This window comes from Lissotriton vulgaris, chromosome 2_2 (genome assembly GCF_964263255.1).
Source record: "Lissotriton vulgaris chromosome 2_2, aLisVul1.2, whole genome shotgun sequence".
Taxonomy (NCBI): Eukaryota; Metazoa; Chordata; class Amphibia; order Caudata; family Salamandridae; genus Lissotriton; species Lissotriton vulgaris.
In genome coordinates, this window is record NC_141688.1 from 20,893,293 (window position 1) to 20,909,791 (window position 16,499).

The 16,499-nt window shown below is 46.9% G+C and overlaps 1 protein-coding gene across 1 annotated transcript in view; it reads left to right on the plus strand.

Moving 5' to 3' along the window:
• The window catches only part of LOC147728948 (uncharacterized), a 216,303-nt gene that overhangs the window by 63,924 nt on the left and 135,880 nt on the right, over positions 1 to 16,499 (plus strand). Inside the window, exons 2-3 of the mRNA XM_086959930.1 lie at positions 7,635 to 7,715; positions 13,061 to 13,179. Of these exons, the coding sequence (XP_086816056.1) occupies positions 7,635 to 7,715; positions 13,061 to 13,179 (200 nt within the window). The remainder of the gene's footprint in view (positions 1 to 7,634; positions 7,716 to 13,060; positions 13,180 to 16,499) is intronic.

Genomic DNA, 16,499 nt, shown 5'->3' on the forward strand with positions numbered 1-16,499 from the left:
CAGTCCCTTGCCCTTCCTAGTCACTCTGCAGTCCCTATCCATTCCTAGTCACTCTGCAGTCCCTTGCCCTCCCTAGTCACTCTGCAGTCCCTTGCAGTCCCTAGCCCTCCCTAGTCACTCTGCAGTCCCTAGCCCTCCCTAGTCCCTCTGCAGTCCCTTGCAGTCCCTAGCCCTCCCTAGTCACTCTGCAGTCCCTAGCCCTCCCTAGTCCCTCTGCAGTCTGCAGGATCTCTGCCTTCCTCGATTACTCTTTGCGTTACCAACCTGATTAATGCCTCTCTCAACAAATGACATTCCTCAAAACTCCTAACAAACTAAAATCATTCTGCTCCTCAAAAACACAACAAGGGTATGTTCAATGTTTCTGGGTTCCAACTTTCCATACATTTAGAAGACATCTACTTGCCGAGTGCCTTCAATTTAGTATTACATCCCAGGTGCAGTACAGGAACCACCACCCTGAACATCAGAGCGGAGCTTTGTGCCACAAGGGTTGTGTGTGTCCATTGATACTCCTAAAAGGTCTCTGGGGCCTTAGACACAATTGATCATGAAATCCTCCTGGACAAGCTGGTGGTCCTAATCAGCTATTCCGATCACAAAAGTTGGTCAGCTTTTGGACCCAGTTGATCATTCACCTCTCCATTTCACTGGACCAGGCACAATGGGTTTGCTGCCAGTGCTGGGTCAGAAGGTTCAAATTGCGGGCTCTTAGAGAAACTGATCTTTAATTTTCACAAGAACTCACTCAACAAATGTGCCTTCTGGGATTATCTCTGACTCAGCAGTTCCTCTTTACTCCAATTACCCCAGATGTTTGTGATAGTCCACAGTGTTCAGTTATTGCACTGGAGTTATTTCAGCTGCATTCTTACTCCTCTCCCTGAACAATCACTATACAACATGCACATATATTAACATGCAGCAAACTCAATGTTGGCCTAAGCCACAAAGATCAGATCAACCCTGCCCAGAGATCATTGAATAAGCCATCAATTTAAGAGATCCTGCTTTAAAATGTTGTGCATCATCCAAGTCAGTTAATAGCCATGCACTTGTTTTCGTTTGTCCAGTCATCCATCCAGACACTAGAAATCATACTTTAAACTTGCTCAACTTAACATGCAAGTTTTAAGATATTGGGAGGTAGTTTTTTTTTATGTGCAGGACTTCTCCCTCTAACTTCCTCTTCAGACTCAGTCAGAATGGTGAAAGAGTTCCCAAAGTTCAGCACATGCCCAAGTATGCACGTTTTCCATACCTCATATGGCCTTATCTACACTGGAAGCCAAGCCTCCTGTCCGATTCTTCCTTATGCACATGTATTTGCACATCCGAAACCTATGACTGGCTTATTAATGTGCACAAATGTGCCTTATGAATTTTACATCACTGGACACATTTCAGAATGATACTTCTAATTTGTGACCTATGCTTGCACCATCGGCACATCTCTCATGAAGGAACTCTAGCAATCTCCCATTTTACTCCTCTCCTTCGCCCTAGCACTTGGCGTTTAATCAGGTTTCAAGTCTTTATTTCGATTTTTGACAAATCATAAAAGACACATTATAATACATTAATAAAACAATAAGTTAAAAAACTTTTTGCAAAGAAAGAAATGCAAAACGTTAGTAAGCAAAGGCTATATACTTGTAAGGCAAACCATGTGAACCACACAATAATAACCTAAAATAAGTTGATTTTGAAGGGGTTAAGAAAAAGTATTAAACATCTAAAGTGAGAAACCTGATTAAAACATAAAGGTTTAATAATACATATCGAGTCATGTCAATCAATGGGAAACCATTTCATGCTTAAAGTGCAAAAAGTGCAGATAGTGGAAAACGGATGTTTAGGCAATAAACAGGATATGTCACTTTATGAAGCACTATTGGCGGGCTCTGGCAACTTTGACATGTATTTTAACCTTATGAGCCAGGCCCACCCCAAATATTTAGCTAGGCTCACTACAAAGACCTCGGAGGTATTAGTCTTTAGCGCCCAGATGGCATCGGCAGATTTTCTAAATGGTAGACGCTGAAACAGTGGTTTTAACCATTTCTTTCGCGGCACCGAATAACTGGGGCAAGCAAAAAGAAAATGGCCCTCTGATTCTTTCTGGCCCGGGCAGCCTTTACAGAAATTTGATACCCCCGTGGACCATTTGTTTACAAAAGTATTCAAAGGCAAAGCACCCACTCTGAACTGGTGGTACAGTTTCTTGTCCAGCGGTTTGGTAATAACATCCCAATAGGGCTCACGGGACAGGTCCAGCTTGAATGTAAGGAACCTGCCCGTGAGGCTGATATTGCTGGAAAGTGAAACTCGATTTTGACGAACAGAAGCCCAATACAAGGCTTTAAACTCCTGTTTAGAGGGAAAAGCATTGGATGAAGGAGATATCCAAAGCTGTTCTAAACCCATATCTATGAGGATGTTTTTTACAGCTTGGAGCCATGGGATTTTTCCAGATCCACTGATTTACCTGACTTCTGCTAGTTCTTTCGCGAATAGAGACAGGTCAGGGGAGGTCCATATTCGCCTCCACAGGGCCACCAACCTAAATCTGGCCATCTCGTTGATCGGTAGGCACCCCAAATCCAGGCAAAGGGGGATTGATGGAGTCGACTGTGGTAAGCCTACCAGGTTCCGTAGGAACTTGCATTGGGTTTTAAAGAGATTAAGGAGATCCATGTAGCCCCAAAGATCTGCGCCATATAAGATAGCAGTAGTAATTTTGGCGTCATAGATCTTGAGAGCTGGGAGGACCCGCTTAGTGATGGATCTCTTTTGCTCTTTTATAAGGCACCCAGTTAACCGTGCAAGCTTGAGATGTTGTGTGTTAAATTGATCTTTCCATCTCAAGCGGCTGTCAAGGGTAACCCCCAGGTAGGTCATAGTCTCGACTTGCTCGAGGTTAACTCCATTCAAGCTCACAGAGCTCCGGGCAGGATGATTTCTTGAAAAAAACATGAACTTTGTTTTTCCCACATTCACCGCAAGATTGTTAATGGCACAAAACTCCTCAAAGCGGTCCAAGGCCCGCTGCGTGTTCTAGAGAGGAGTAAGGTGTCATCGGCGAAGATGAGCAGTGGGAATCTCGTCCCAGCCAACATTGGGGCATCAGTGGGGGTGTCCATAAAAAATTTCACCACTTGATCGATAAATAGGAGGAAGAGTGTTGGTGCCAGGACGCACCCCTGACGGACACCTCTGGTTACGGGAAATGTTTCCGTCACTTGTCCCTGGCCTCCCCACCTCACCCTCGCATAGTTATCCTCATGGAATTTAATTATGAGGTCAAGTAGTTCTGGTGGACAACCCAAGTTTTCCATCACTCCCCACAGTTTGTCCCTTGGCACTAGGTCGAAGGCGGACTTTAGGTCAATGAATGCAGCAAAGATGGTACCGCCGCCAAGCAAGACCACTTTCCAATAGATCAGGCATAGTCTAAACACCTGATCAATGGTGCTTATGCCTGATCTGAAGCCCGCCTGCATAGGAGGTAATATGTCCTCAGATTCAATCCAGCCCTGAACCCGTCCCAAGACCATACGTGCGATGATTTTTTGTATGGAGTCAATGAGACTGATAGGGCGGTAATTCCCTGGCTTGGACCTGTCGCCTTTTTTGAATATTGGAATTATCTCGGCTCCCTTCCATGATTTTGGGATCATGGCTCCTTTAGCTAATGAGTTAGCGATCATGGTTATGTAGGGGAGCCACAAGGCTGGGTTTGATTTAAACAGGTCCGCTGGTATGAGATCCATGCCCGGAGCTTTCCCTCGCAGGGTCAAGCCCAAGGCCAGCTCAGCCTCTGATACTGAAAAAATGAGTTTCTCCCCGTGGGTGTGTAACGGGGGTGTCGTACCCGGGGTTTTTATGGGTTTGGAATTATCGGCTCTGAATTGGGCAGAATAGAATGTTACCCACTCTTCTAGGGGTACATGATTAGCCGGAATGATACTTCTAATTTGTGACCTATACTTGCACCTTCGGCACATCTCTCATGAAGGAACACTCTAGCAATCTCCCATTTTACTCCTCTACTTCGCCCTAGCACTTGGCGTTTAATCACTCTACAGGACGCTATTGATAAATCAATGACCACTGGAGCTGCTAGGGGACATTATGTGTTAAACTTAACTCACTGTCTGTGACACCCCCACCACTGCAGGATATACATTTAGCTGCTAGGTTGAAGATACAGCAATTAGCTTAGAAAACAGACGTTTCTAATGCAATCAAGTACAGTAGCAGGGTTCATAATTGACTGGGCAAAATTAAATAAATCAAATACTAACCAGCAAACATCTAACATCTCCCCTTAGTGGGTAGAGTCCCCATTGAAACCCGAAAATCAATTTGGCCTCTTGGTCAAGTTTGTTGAATCTTCAATCTGCAGACTCTTCGACAACTTCAGCTATCCATTGTGCCCCACGTGAGTGCCCAAAGGCTGCTCTTGCATGGCCCCCAACCGCCTGACATACCCACAGTCCTGTGATGAGCACGGGATGTGTGAGGCCTTTGTTCAAAGAGTGCAGGGAAAAAATCAATTGGGGTCTGCAAGACTTTGAACTTCTCAACTTCAAAGTGACCTCAGTGCTGCTTCCAACCGATTCAGAAAGATCTTCCATCTATAGTTAATGTATGTAATTGCGCCATGTTCAATGGAAGCAGAAGTGGTCAAAACAGGCAGCTGAGTGTACAGGACAAAACCAAGGGTGCAAGCAGTACAAAATAGGCTGACTAGGGGGAGAATAGAAGCACAGGACCAGTAACGAATATGCCCATCAGGCATTCATTCTAAAGATCATGCCAGTGCGAGTTTGTTATTTGCACCGGTGTCGGATACGCCAGCATGCTTGGGGCGTATGTGGTTAGGCTTTAAGATTCAAGATAGGCCAGTGCCTCTTGGGACTGGTAATGCAGAGACAGTCCTCTTATACAGTGAAAAAGGCGGTCCTCTAAAGGTTGATCTGGTTTGCGTACAACGAGTCAGAGCTTTTTCCAACGTTTGAGTAGCCCGGACCTGCGGATACTGTAAATGTCCCAAGCACGGCATTGCTAGCCCTAGCTATTTTAGGGATGTGATCAATCCGATTATACAGTGATGGCGTTAATACCGGACACGAACATCTTTCTTGTGGAAAATGACTTACAAGGTTCTCGATTACACAGATCGAGTTATGGTAGATTGTGGTGTCAGCAGCGTGTTCAAGTAAACAGCTGTCTCCCACCCAGAGACACCATGAGCTATTCCACTGGCAAGCAGCATTAATCTGCTTTTACGTCTGTGACCTCAGCCGGATGACGTCCTCTACATTGTGCCCCTGTGGAACTTGCAGCAAAGAAGGTGATGGATAAATGCTAGTATTAATATTAGACCCTGGTGCTCAGTCGGGGCTGCAGTCCATAGTTTTTGCCCCACTATGGCACTTTAAACAGAGGCCCGCCTTCTGCAAAACATCCCTGCCTGACGGGATCCGACTTTACACAACACAAACCACCCCCGACCATTTTCGGTTTATTTGGGCTTGTCAGTAGGGCGCAGCTCGAGCCCCACAGCACGGAGCTCACTCACGCCTGTGCATACCAGTCGCACTTAGGTGTTTCACGAGAACAAACGCAGTCACAGAATTCTGTCTCTGGAGGGTGACCAACGCTACGTGCCTGACCCCTCGATGGCCGCCCCCATGCGTGACATGGCCAGGTACGTGCGAGACTCGACATCCCAAATACGCAGTTGTGTGAGGGAAGAAGGCAGGTCTCAGCGGGCCTGGGCCTGCAATCTCTTCAGCTCACAGCCCCTGGGGGAAGGAATGGCGCTTCTGTGCAGGAGACGACGAACGTAAACTTCGCGACCTGCAGCAGTCGGTAAACATTTGCGCCAGTACTACCCCTGTTCACTGGCCTCCACCAGGAATACAAGCCTTTAGAAACCAGTCCGCACGCATGTCACAGTCAGGGACCAAAGCCACACACTTCCTGCCAGCACCGGCCTGGTAAATCCACTTTGTTGTACTGAGAAAAACAAACAACTGTGCAACCCAGCAGCCAAAAGAACAATATGTGTATAAACGCAAAGCATGGCTGTGAATAACAAGCACAAGCACCTCCGAGCACACGGACAGCGGGAGGGGGGGCGGGAAAGGAACGGACAGCGGGAGGGGGCAAGGAAGGCACTCACCTGGACTTCCTCGGGCGGCGGGCGGCCGCGGAATGACGAAAACAAACCTGGAATGCCCAAAAGAAATAAACCCCGCCCACGGCCGCGATGCCGTTGCGGAGGGAAGAAATCGCGGGAACGCCCACGAATCTGGTCCGGCCATGACGGACAGATCTCTGTTCCAATGGCTAGCCTCCATTTATGGAGCTAGCCAATGGAACAGAGGGCGTATTCCCAAGCCCACACTGTTCTAACATTAGATTTCGCCTGCGCCGAAAAGCTGCGCAGAGCGCAGCCTTCGGCGAGGCGAAACCTAAAAACGATAAGTGGAGCTGGGCAGAAGGACAGTCATGGGGCAGGGGATGTCCCTTTAGACCCACGGCCCAAACAGCTGAGAAGTTGTGACCCATATGGCTCCGTTGTGGGCTCAAAAACATGCAAATTGGCTTATGTGGTGTCCGAAAAAAAGCTGGAGTATCACCAATGTTATGCAGGATGTTTGTGAAGCTGGCAGAGGTGCTCCCCCCACATTTTGTTCCCCAGATGTCACCCTGAGGCTCCTAAGGGGTTAAATTAATGAACCCATGAGACGTCTGACTGGTTTTCTGGCAAATCTAAAGCTAGAGCACTAGCACAAAGGATCTAGAGTGTGGGGATCCTATTGGTTAGTTTGTTGTAAGGCTGCAGTTGTGGAATATTAAGAGAAGAAGAAAGACTCTTGCACGCATATTGAAATTGTAATGCTTTGTTGACCGGCAAAATTTACAATGAGATATATATGTTTTAATTAACTTAACATTCAATCATTGCATGTTTTAGTGAATGTTTTTGAAATGCCTTGAATTGCTTTATTGACAATCACAAAGTTAGCAGCTAGGCAAGGCAGGCCTTAATGAAAGACGGTGTGAGATGCTATCATCCTAATGTTGCATTGGTTTATCTTAACCTGTTTTTGCTTGTATTTATTTGGTGACACCCTGACAAACCTAAAAGGCCTTCTTTTTGACAATACCCCCTTAGCTATGGTGGAGGTGGTGTCTTGTGTTTTTTAGGATTCAGGGTACACTAGTGGTGGATTGAGTTGTGTGTGTATAATAAAAGACTTATTTTCTAGAAGTAACAGCACTGACTGGGCCTGATTTAATTGGGGTTATTAGTTGTATGCTTGCTGACTGGTGTACAACACCTCCTGACCAAGCCTTGTAAGTCTCTGCCTTGCTACCCTGAGAGAGTCAAGTGCTACCATGGTTGCCACTATATGGAAGGTTGCAGATGTATTACTTGTGCAGGGCCACGTCCTTTTCAACTAATAACCTGCTTTCTTACAGTTGGAAGTTGTTCAAATCAAAAGAACATAGTTCCCTAATCCCATCCTCCTGGGGCGCAGTAATGCACTGAGAATTTATTTATTCAAATTTCATTTCGATCAGTTGTTATTTCTCTAAATCTGCTTCTTCGTTAGGTGACAATGGCTACGCCTGTGGTGGACACCAAAGGAAGTGCGACTCCTGGTCACATCCAGGTCAATTTCAAAAAGATCCAGGTATGAAAAAGCTGAATCAAATTATTTAAGCCCTCCTGGATGCAACTGCGTAAAATCCATCATTTCCGCTGAATCATTAGAGTAGTGACATTAAAAAAAATATATTTGTTGCGTAACTGTGTGTTAAGGATTTTACATATTTTCCCCTTCTTCTGAGTTAATTGTTCTATAGAACTCCACATACCTTGAAAGGACCCCTGCAATGTGCTGTAGAAAATACATTCCACATAACTTGCAGAAAATGCCCCTACAGGCTCCTTGAAACCAGCTATTGATGAATTTTCCCAGATTCTTATTTAGAAGATCGCATATTATATGCAAATTTTCACCGACCATTTTCTCCCAACCCACTAAGAATCCTCTCGGTGGAGACCACGATACTCGCCATGATTTCCCACCCAGACAGTCAAAAGATAATGATGGCCATTCTTTGGCTAGCCGGAGTACGAAATGTGCCTTATCTGAGGTAACATTGCCAGGGTTTTCGGGCGAGTGGAGCAGCCCACAAAGAAAAAAGCAGGGGATAGCCTGGCAAGGGGCAAACAGGTGTTGCAGGATGGGGGTTAAAACTAATGCCTTGATTAATGGGTGTGGCAGGCAGGGGGTTCAAGATAATGTTGGGAGTCTAGCTGACCCCTTTTTCTTGCAGATCTTTGATCCAGTGGATTTGTCACCATTTCCCCGTTTTCTCACCACATTTGTTAGCTGCAGTGTAAGGATGGGGGAGTTTCTTTACTGTGTACATTTAGTTATTTTGTGTGGATTGTTTAGTTTATTTATTTATTTGAAAACCTTTATTGAAATAATTAAGCAGCTTGTTGCATTACAGGTCGGCACCAAGGCCGATGAAAAGTTGTGATGACACATCTGTTACATACAAAGTTAGAACAATCATGCTTGCGCAGTCCTGTACAATGCATTGCAAAGGGGTACATGGAGCCAGATAGAAATTACAAGGGAACACCCAGCAGGACAGAGATGTTGGTAAAAGTTAGTGCGTAGTCTCGTGAGGGTGTGGAGGTGGAGATGCTGTGCGTGGCAAGCCGGCGTCGCTGTCCGCATTAAGCGAGATTCCAGTGCAGGAGGGGGGACGCAGGGAGCGAGGAGTTTTGGCGTTGCAGATATGACATGAGGGGGCCCAAATAATAGGCGGTCTGCCAGTTGCCGGCATAATGTCCCAGAACCCGGCGAGGAGTGTCTAACAGCGCGCGGGGTCCTCCAGCCAAGCCTTAGCCGCCGGTCGCCGCCCCCAGTGCATGTAAACCCTGCGCCGAGCGAGGACCAGCAGCATGGCGGTGAGCTTATGGCAGGCATCCGGACAGTGTATAATGTAGCCTAGGAGGCATACCATTGCGTCGGGAGTAACGTGGGAGGAAGTGATCTCGGTGATGGTAGCGCCAGGCCAGGTGGGAGAAGTCAGCTGCAGGTGCGGAGCACCTCATGCATCGATCATTAGCAGTGAGGCCCATTTTGTACAGAGTTACAGGGGAACAATATAATCTGTGTAAATATTTAAAGTGGATGAGCCGCAAGCGATAGTTGGGGGACAGACGTTTGGTTTGGTTGCAGCAGTATAAACAGACCTCCTGGTATAGATCAGGGATCAGATCTCGCTCCAAGCAGCACTGGCTTGGTCAGTGTTGACCAGAGATGCCGCAATCGTGAGGGCATAGATCCTTGTGACCATTTTCCTCGGGGAGCTAGACGAGTATACCAGGTCGAGGGCAGCCAAGGCGGGGGGCTGAGGGAATGTAGGATGGATATCCCTTCAGGACGCTCTTATTTGGTAATACAGCAGTGTTAGAACTGGCTATTTCTGGTTGGCTAAGGATGACGCCAAAGCTAGGCAGAAACCACCATTCTAGTCAGGGCAAGGGAGTCACACACCAAGATAACCCCTGCTCACCCCCTTGGTAGCTTGGCACGAGCAGACAGGCTTATCCCGGAGGCAATGTGTAAAGCATTTGCGCCAGCACACAACCGCAACAACATCCTAGGCACACCACAAAAGGAACTCCACACAAGGTTATATAAAAATAACTTCTGTATTGTCAAAACACATCAGATAGAATCACACATGTACATTCTGCCAACTGGCACGGGCAATATTCACAATGGATTATGTACAAGACAGGGCCACATGGGCCACTGTCAGAATTAACACTTTTAGAAATAGCACTTCTAGAACGTAGAATAAGTGTAGCACAAAATAACAGTTATAGATCACATCCAGTAACTGCTGGGAACAGGTAAGTACCACCTACGCAACCCTAAACACCTTAGGAGAATGTCACGCAGGGAACCAGGACCTCACTAGGACCACCTGTACTAGAAAGAACAACCACCTAAGAATAAAATACATTTAGGGGTATAGGTAGGAACACTTTACACATGATGCAAAACCAACATTCAGAGGTGTAGGGAAGGGAAAACACATGATGCATAAAACATACATTCAGCGGTGTAATAAAATGGCACATGATGCATCAATCACATTCAGAGGTGCAAGGAAGGAACAACACATGATGCATAAACCAACACATTCAGAGTTGTAAAATCAAGGAAGACACATGATGCATAAAAACATTCAGAGGTGCCAGAACATAACTCAATAGCGCAAAAACACATGATGAAAACATTCAGAGGTGTAAGATCAAGGTGCGTAATCATATTAAATGCATTACATTTCCTAGCACCACATCACATTGCGCAAAACTCACATTAGGCAATTACCATCACATAGATAATCACATTGCGCCTAAATAAAATCACATACCAGCCGCCATCTAATAAAGGGACTAAAGAGCCCTGTGTCCAGAATGTCAGGGCGCGCTGCTAATGCAGCGCCAGTCAGGGATGCGCCACTGGCGCAAACCTAAACAATAGGGCGCCTGGAGCCTCTCAGGCTCTGAGGAAATGCGGGCAGGGAGCCTCTCGGGCTCATCAAACAAGGAACTGGCCCCTCGAGTCTCTCGGGACTCGTACACAAAATGCGGCCGTCATTGGAGTCCCTCCTGGACTTAAATACACAGAGATGCCGCCTCGAGCCTTTCAGGCTCGTAAATTCAAATGCCCCCGGGAGCCTTCTCAGGCTCTACACACCGTTGGAGTGGCCCACTGCCATCCGGGGATGCTCTGACCTTTACTTTGAGCCCCCAGCCCTCCCGCACTCACCGGCTGCTTCCTGACTCCTCCGGTGGCGGTACTGGGCGGCGGGGCTCAGTCCACGAGCTCCTGCTCCTCTCTCTGGGCTCTCCCCTCCTCACCGGAGCCCCGTGAGCACCAGCAGCCTTTCTCCTTCGTGCTGCGGCGCCGAGGGCGGGACTTCCAGTCCTGGGCAGCGCAGCGGCCCCTTCCAGGCACCAGTAGGCTGGGGGATAATTACCGTGGGGTAGGCGCCCTCGTTAAATACAAATATGAAGCGAGGTAGGCACTCGCTATGCTCACAATTTCGGGCGAATGCCGGGTGGGCACCGGCCAAAGTAATCAAGGCGCCCCCAGGCGCCAGAACACAAATAAAGCACTCCTAGCGCTATATGTGAAAACAAAGTGCTCCCAGGACTAGAGGGTCGATTACAGCGCTCTCCCCGCGCTGTAGGGCCAAAACTGCAGCAACAAGTCCCTGCAAAGTTCTTCAGGGGATGCAGCAAAGTCCTGGGGGATAGGAAGAAGGTCCAAAGGATCCCAGGGCAAAGCAAAGTCCCCCAATCAGCCCAGGCAAGGCAGAGGGGTCCCCCAGAAGTCTCCAGGCATCCAGGGGCTGGGCCGGGTTTAGGGAGGCAAGCCTTCCCCTGAGCCCAAGCAGCAGCACGCCCCTGGCAGGATTCAAGTCAGAAACAAGAACATTTTTAGAGTGTCACAGCACCCTTTTTATGCCCACAATCCTTTGTCTAAAGGCTGCAGGCAGTGTGAGAACCAGCTAGAACTGGTTATAGGGAATTCTTTTCACTGGCCACGCTAGCGACATTAGAGGCACCCCAGGGGGTGGAGCCAGCATTGTGTGGGGAAAACCCAGCCTCATTCAGGACCCTCCAACCAGACGCTCAATCCACAAGCAGACCCAGGCTCACTCCTCCCCTCATATCAGCATGCTAAACACTCCATTCACCACCGGGGCAGACCCTCCCAGACTCTTGAAGCCAGGCTCACCAGCCAGCCTCAGCCAATCACACGCCAGACACAAATTACACAAATATGCCAACTTCTAGAAGTGGCACTTCTACACTAGACACAATCATGCCGCATATACCATTGCGCAGCATTCAATCTCATGAGTTCGCACATACCAAACTCGACCCTGCACTCCCCACACATCAGGAACTACCATGGGCATACATATTCCCCATTCATTCCTATGGGAGGGCAGGTCACTCACCACACATACACAGAGAGCTCACGCACTTTACACTGTACCACAGTGAAAAAGTGCGCAGAGGCCTAAAATCACCACCACCAGGTTCCAGAAACAGGCTAGGAAAAAGCAAATAGTCTCGGGGTGAACCTGCCAAACGTGTCCAGGTGGATTGTTTAGTTGAGTTATTTTTTGTGTGGTTTGGTGGTGGTGGGGGCTTTAACAATAACATGAGGATGGGGGCCAGTGGCATGTGGGAGTTTATCCGTTAGTAGGTTGGAGAATTATGTGGACTTGGGGCTGCTTTTTGGGGGGCACTCTAGTTTGTAGTGACTATGGATTCATTTGTCACGTTAGGACAAGTTATAGCAGAAGGAGAGGGGACACTAATTGGAAGAGGGTTTGAGTGTAGCAGTGCAAAGTTGTCCACCTAGGATGGTGTAGGCGAGGAGATAGTGTCTAATGACAAGGATGTGGTGTGGGGAGAGCAGGGCATAGATGGATTATTGAATAGTGAGTGTTTTTGGATCCGTTTGGGTAAAGAGGGAGGTTGTTACTGGTTATAAGCTGCTTAGGATGTAGGTGGATTGGGTTGCGACAGAGTAAGGTAAAGTGGTCTATATTAGTGAGCAGTTTTACACAGATGTTTACAATGTACAGTTTAACCCCATACTTGCCCTAATAAACTGGCCTTTTACAATCTTAAGGAGGTCTCTGTTTGATCTCGTCCAAATGTAACTTCATCCTTTTCTTTCCTCTTGGCTCCTCCCATAAAGGTTGATATAATGGGAAAGAAATGTTCCATAGGCTATAAACAACTATGTTAAAATGTCCACACAAAGCTATCATACAATAAGAGAACTGTAAACCAGTAGCTGCCCTTGAGTGGTCATACAAGAAGCATTACCCGCATTCCAACACTGATAGAAGTTGTACTCTGGGTAAAACCAGGTACATCCTGATAATCCTACTGTTTGTGCTTCTCTGCATGCAGCTGATGAAGGAGCGCCAGGCACTCACCGACAGAGACAACCTGCTGCTCTCCACCAGGCTGGCGGAAATCGGTCACTCCAAGGGGCGGGTGGACAACTGGAACAACTACGCTGAACGCAGGTAATACAGGCCCAGCCTACATCATCACCAAGCACCTGGTCTGGACAGCTGAGGCACCAGCTGTCATGGATTGGTGGGCTGCCAGTACCATGGTGGGCTGCCAGTACCATGCAAGGTGGACACTGGGGAAGGAAGACACCAAGGGACATGGGATGGAAGATGAAGGAACGCCTATTCACACACAAAATACAACATCTAGTAGATGATATAAAAACGTTATGAAGAGTACAACACTAACCACGAGGCTTATATTACCTAATTTATTGGAAATAGGAGCATTACTAGATGCACACTCACAATACAAAGGCAGATGTTCACATAGTACCTTTGATATCAGGAAGGCCGCCCTCCATTCACCTGGCAAAAGATTCAATAGAAAGAGAAAGCCTGGTCGTTGCCCATGTAAGTTAAGAACTAAACAAATAAGTGCCAGCATAAATAGCAAACAATATATTTCCAAAGTCCGCTCACGGCATAGAGAAAATCGCTTTAATCAAAATGAATAATCATGTCAAAGATGTATTAGAGCTAATGTTATAGAATGGAAAATGTCTATAGCATTTTTCGAACAATATACTTGGTAGTGATCATACATTTGGAAGTCTATACAAGCCAAAGACTATTACAGCACTAGTTACTGCTAAGATTCAAAGAATTCTGATTGACTGAGCCAGTCTTAGGATTCCACAGAGGATGCTACTGGAATTTAATGTGTTCTGATGGCATCATTCATCAGTGATATATGCTCGCACACTTACTCAACGTGATTGTTTCAGGGCTTATTTTCATCATTATCCAAAATACTAAAAACATGATTATCATTAGGCCAAACTATTTAAATAATAAATTTTGATAAGAGATACCCCCAGAGTGTCATAGACTCGATTACGTAAACATTTGCCATTAAGTCGTCTATAAATACTGCGTCAGGCCTTTAATTTGACATATTTTTGACAAAATTGGGCATGATGTGATCCACAAAATCTGTGTTGTTTATTTTAGCCTATATTTAGAAACAGACACTATTGTTAGAAAACTCATATTAATCAATCAGGATTTATAAACCGTGGCTAATCACCAGGGCCGGACTGGGAGCCACAACCGGCCCTGGCAAAGTGCTCGCCGGCCCTTCCTCCCGACTCGGCGGCATCTCCAACCCCCCCCCCCCCCCCTCCACCCCCGAGTGTTGGAGGTGCCGCCTAGCTCTTTGCCGGGGCCGGTTTTCGGACGATTTTGGTACAGGGCCGATTTTGCTGCTATGCTGCAGAAACAGCCCTGTAACAAAATCGGCTCCCGGGGGCCCAAAACCAGCCCCACCTGTGCGGCGCACCGGGGGATTGCCCGGTGCCCGCTATGGCCTGTCCGGCCCTGCTAATCACCCAACAGGGTATCCAGGTGCTTGCAGGCCCCGGAGGCTTGTTCGAACAGCCATTTCTTGAGGGCCATTCAGAAATCCAGAAGTGAGGTAATGGTCCGGAGGTGCGTGGGGAGGCTGCTACGGTAGAGGCAGGGAGTATGGGCAAGTGAATGGGAGACAGAGTGTAGTCTTCGCGATGGTTAGTGGAAGTTCAGGCAGTGGTTAATGTAGACGGGTCCTTGGTTGTGTACGGATTTGTGCGCGTGGGTCAGCAGTGTGAATTGGCATTTCTTCTGTACGGGGAGCCAGTGGAGTTTCCTGAGGTGCAGTGTAATGTGGGTTCGTCAGGGATTGCCGAGGGTGAGTCTGACTGCGGAGTTTTGTATAGTTTGAAGACTCTGTAGAAGGTGTGTGGTGATGTGCTACATCTAATTCTAACTTCATTGTTCTTTCCTGTAGATAAGTGATTTGTTATGGAAACAGGAGCACATTTTACATTTGTGTGCTCCATCTTTTGAATATTTAGGAATATCCAGGCATTTCTTTGTTCCATTCGTAAATGTTGTATTGTTTGTAATTTATCTGACTTTAATTACTAGTCATTAAGGGCAGGACAGCAGGAATTCAGAAGGAGAAATGCAGGCAGCATTTATCTATTGATAAACAGCTGGAAATGAGAACAGTAAAGCCTGTGTGTGAGCTGGGCTGCAATTGGTTGACTGGTTTTGCCTACCTAGGATGTATGATTGGCAAATGTTTTTGAAGTCCCGGGGGCAACTTGCACTATGACCCACATTATGGGATTGCTGGAACGTGGTGCTGGGATACTGTGATACCGCAATGGGAAATGACCACATGGACCTGGAGATGCCAGTCCTTTTCTGAGCGTTTCTCCCAGAAAATGTCTGGAAAGGGGAGTGGTGGACAAGAGTGGGCAGTGAATCTAAGGGGGCGTGTGTCTGACTGAGAGAATATGCTGTCCCTCTTCCTCCTAAGGGTCAGATGAGAACTGAGTTGTGAAGATGCCACAGCCTCTGTCCCTGAAGCAGTAAAGACAGGTCTGGTGTTTCCAGGCCTGGAAGTATTGGGGCGGGAGTTGGAATTGCCAGTGGCAGAATTTCATCAGGATTTATGGGTTCAGGTGAAGTTTGATCACTCATAATGAGGACCTACGTTTATAAAAATATTAACATCCAAAGGAAATCTAGTGGTAAGGTTGCGTGGATGCGCAAGCTTCCTTTAGGTCCATAAAACGGTGTCTGCAACAGGTGTGTGCACCCTTTATAAACTGGTGACCCATGGGCATTATTCCCACTCTACCCTATCCTTGTGATGGGCCTTTTACCCTCCACGACTGATTGACTGGGGCTGGCCTACGAGATAATATTATGACTGTCTTAGTACAGTCAAGAGACAGTGTTTTTGTGAGCGTTTGACAAAGGCAGAAAGCAGTGGCATCTCTAGAAGTAATTTTTAGTGGTGGCACAAAAGGAGCCACAGTGGCCAAGTTGTGGGCCACCTACAACAGGCAATCGTGAGCACAACCTTAATATATATATATATATATATATATATATATAAGGGTTTTGCAAACTGCTCCTGCAGTTCTTCCAACCGCATCCACCATACGAAGTTGGTGCCGTGGCGCGGGACCCGCAATATATTCTTATTACCATGAGCTACCGCAAGAAGGAACCGCACTCCAGGTTTCTTCAATGAAATAAAATTTTTACTACGACTGAAGCGTTTCGACCTTCCCGGAGTCAGACGAAGACCGGAAAGGTGGAAACACGTCAGTCGTAATAAATACTTTATTTCATTGAAGAAACCTGGGGTGCGGTTCCTTCTTGCGGCATTGCGAGGTAATGAGAATATGAATATATATATATATATATATATATATATATATATATTACCTACTGGCAGTCGCCAGTAGGTAGTTATAGTTAGGATTTTTTTCAAT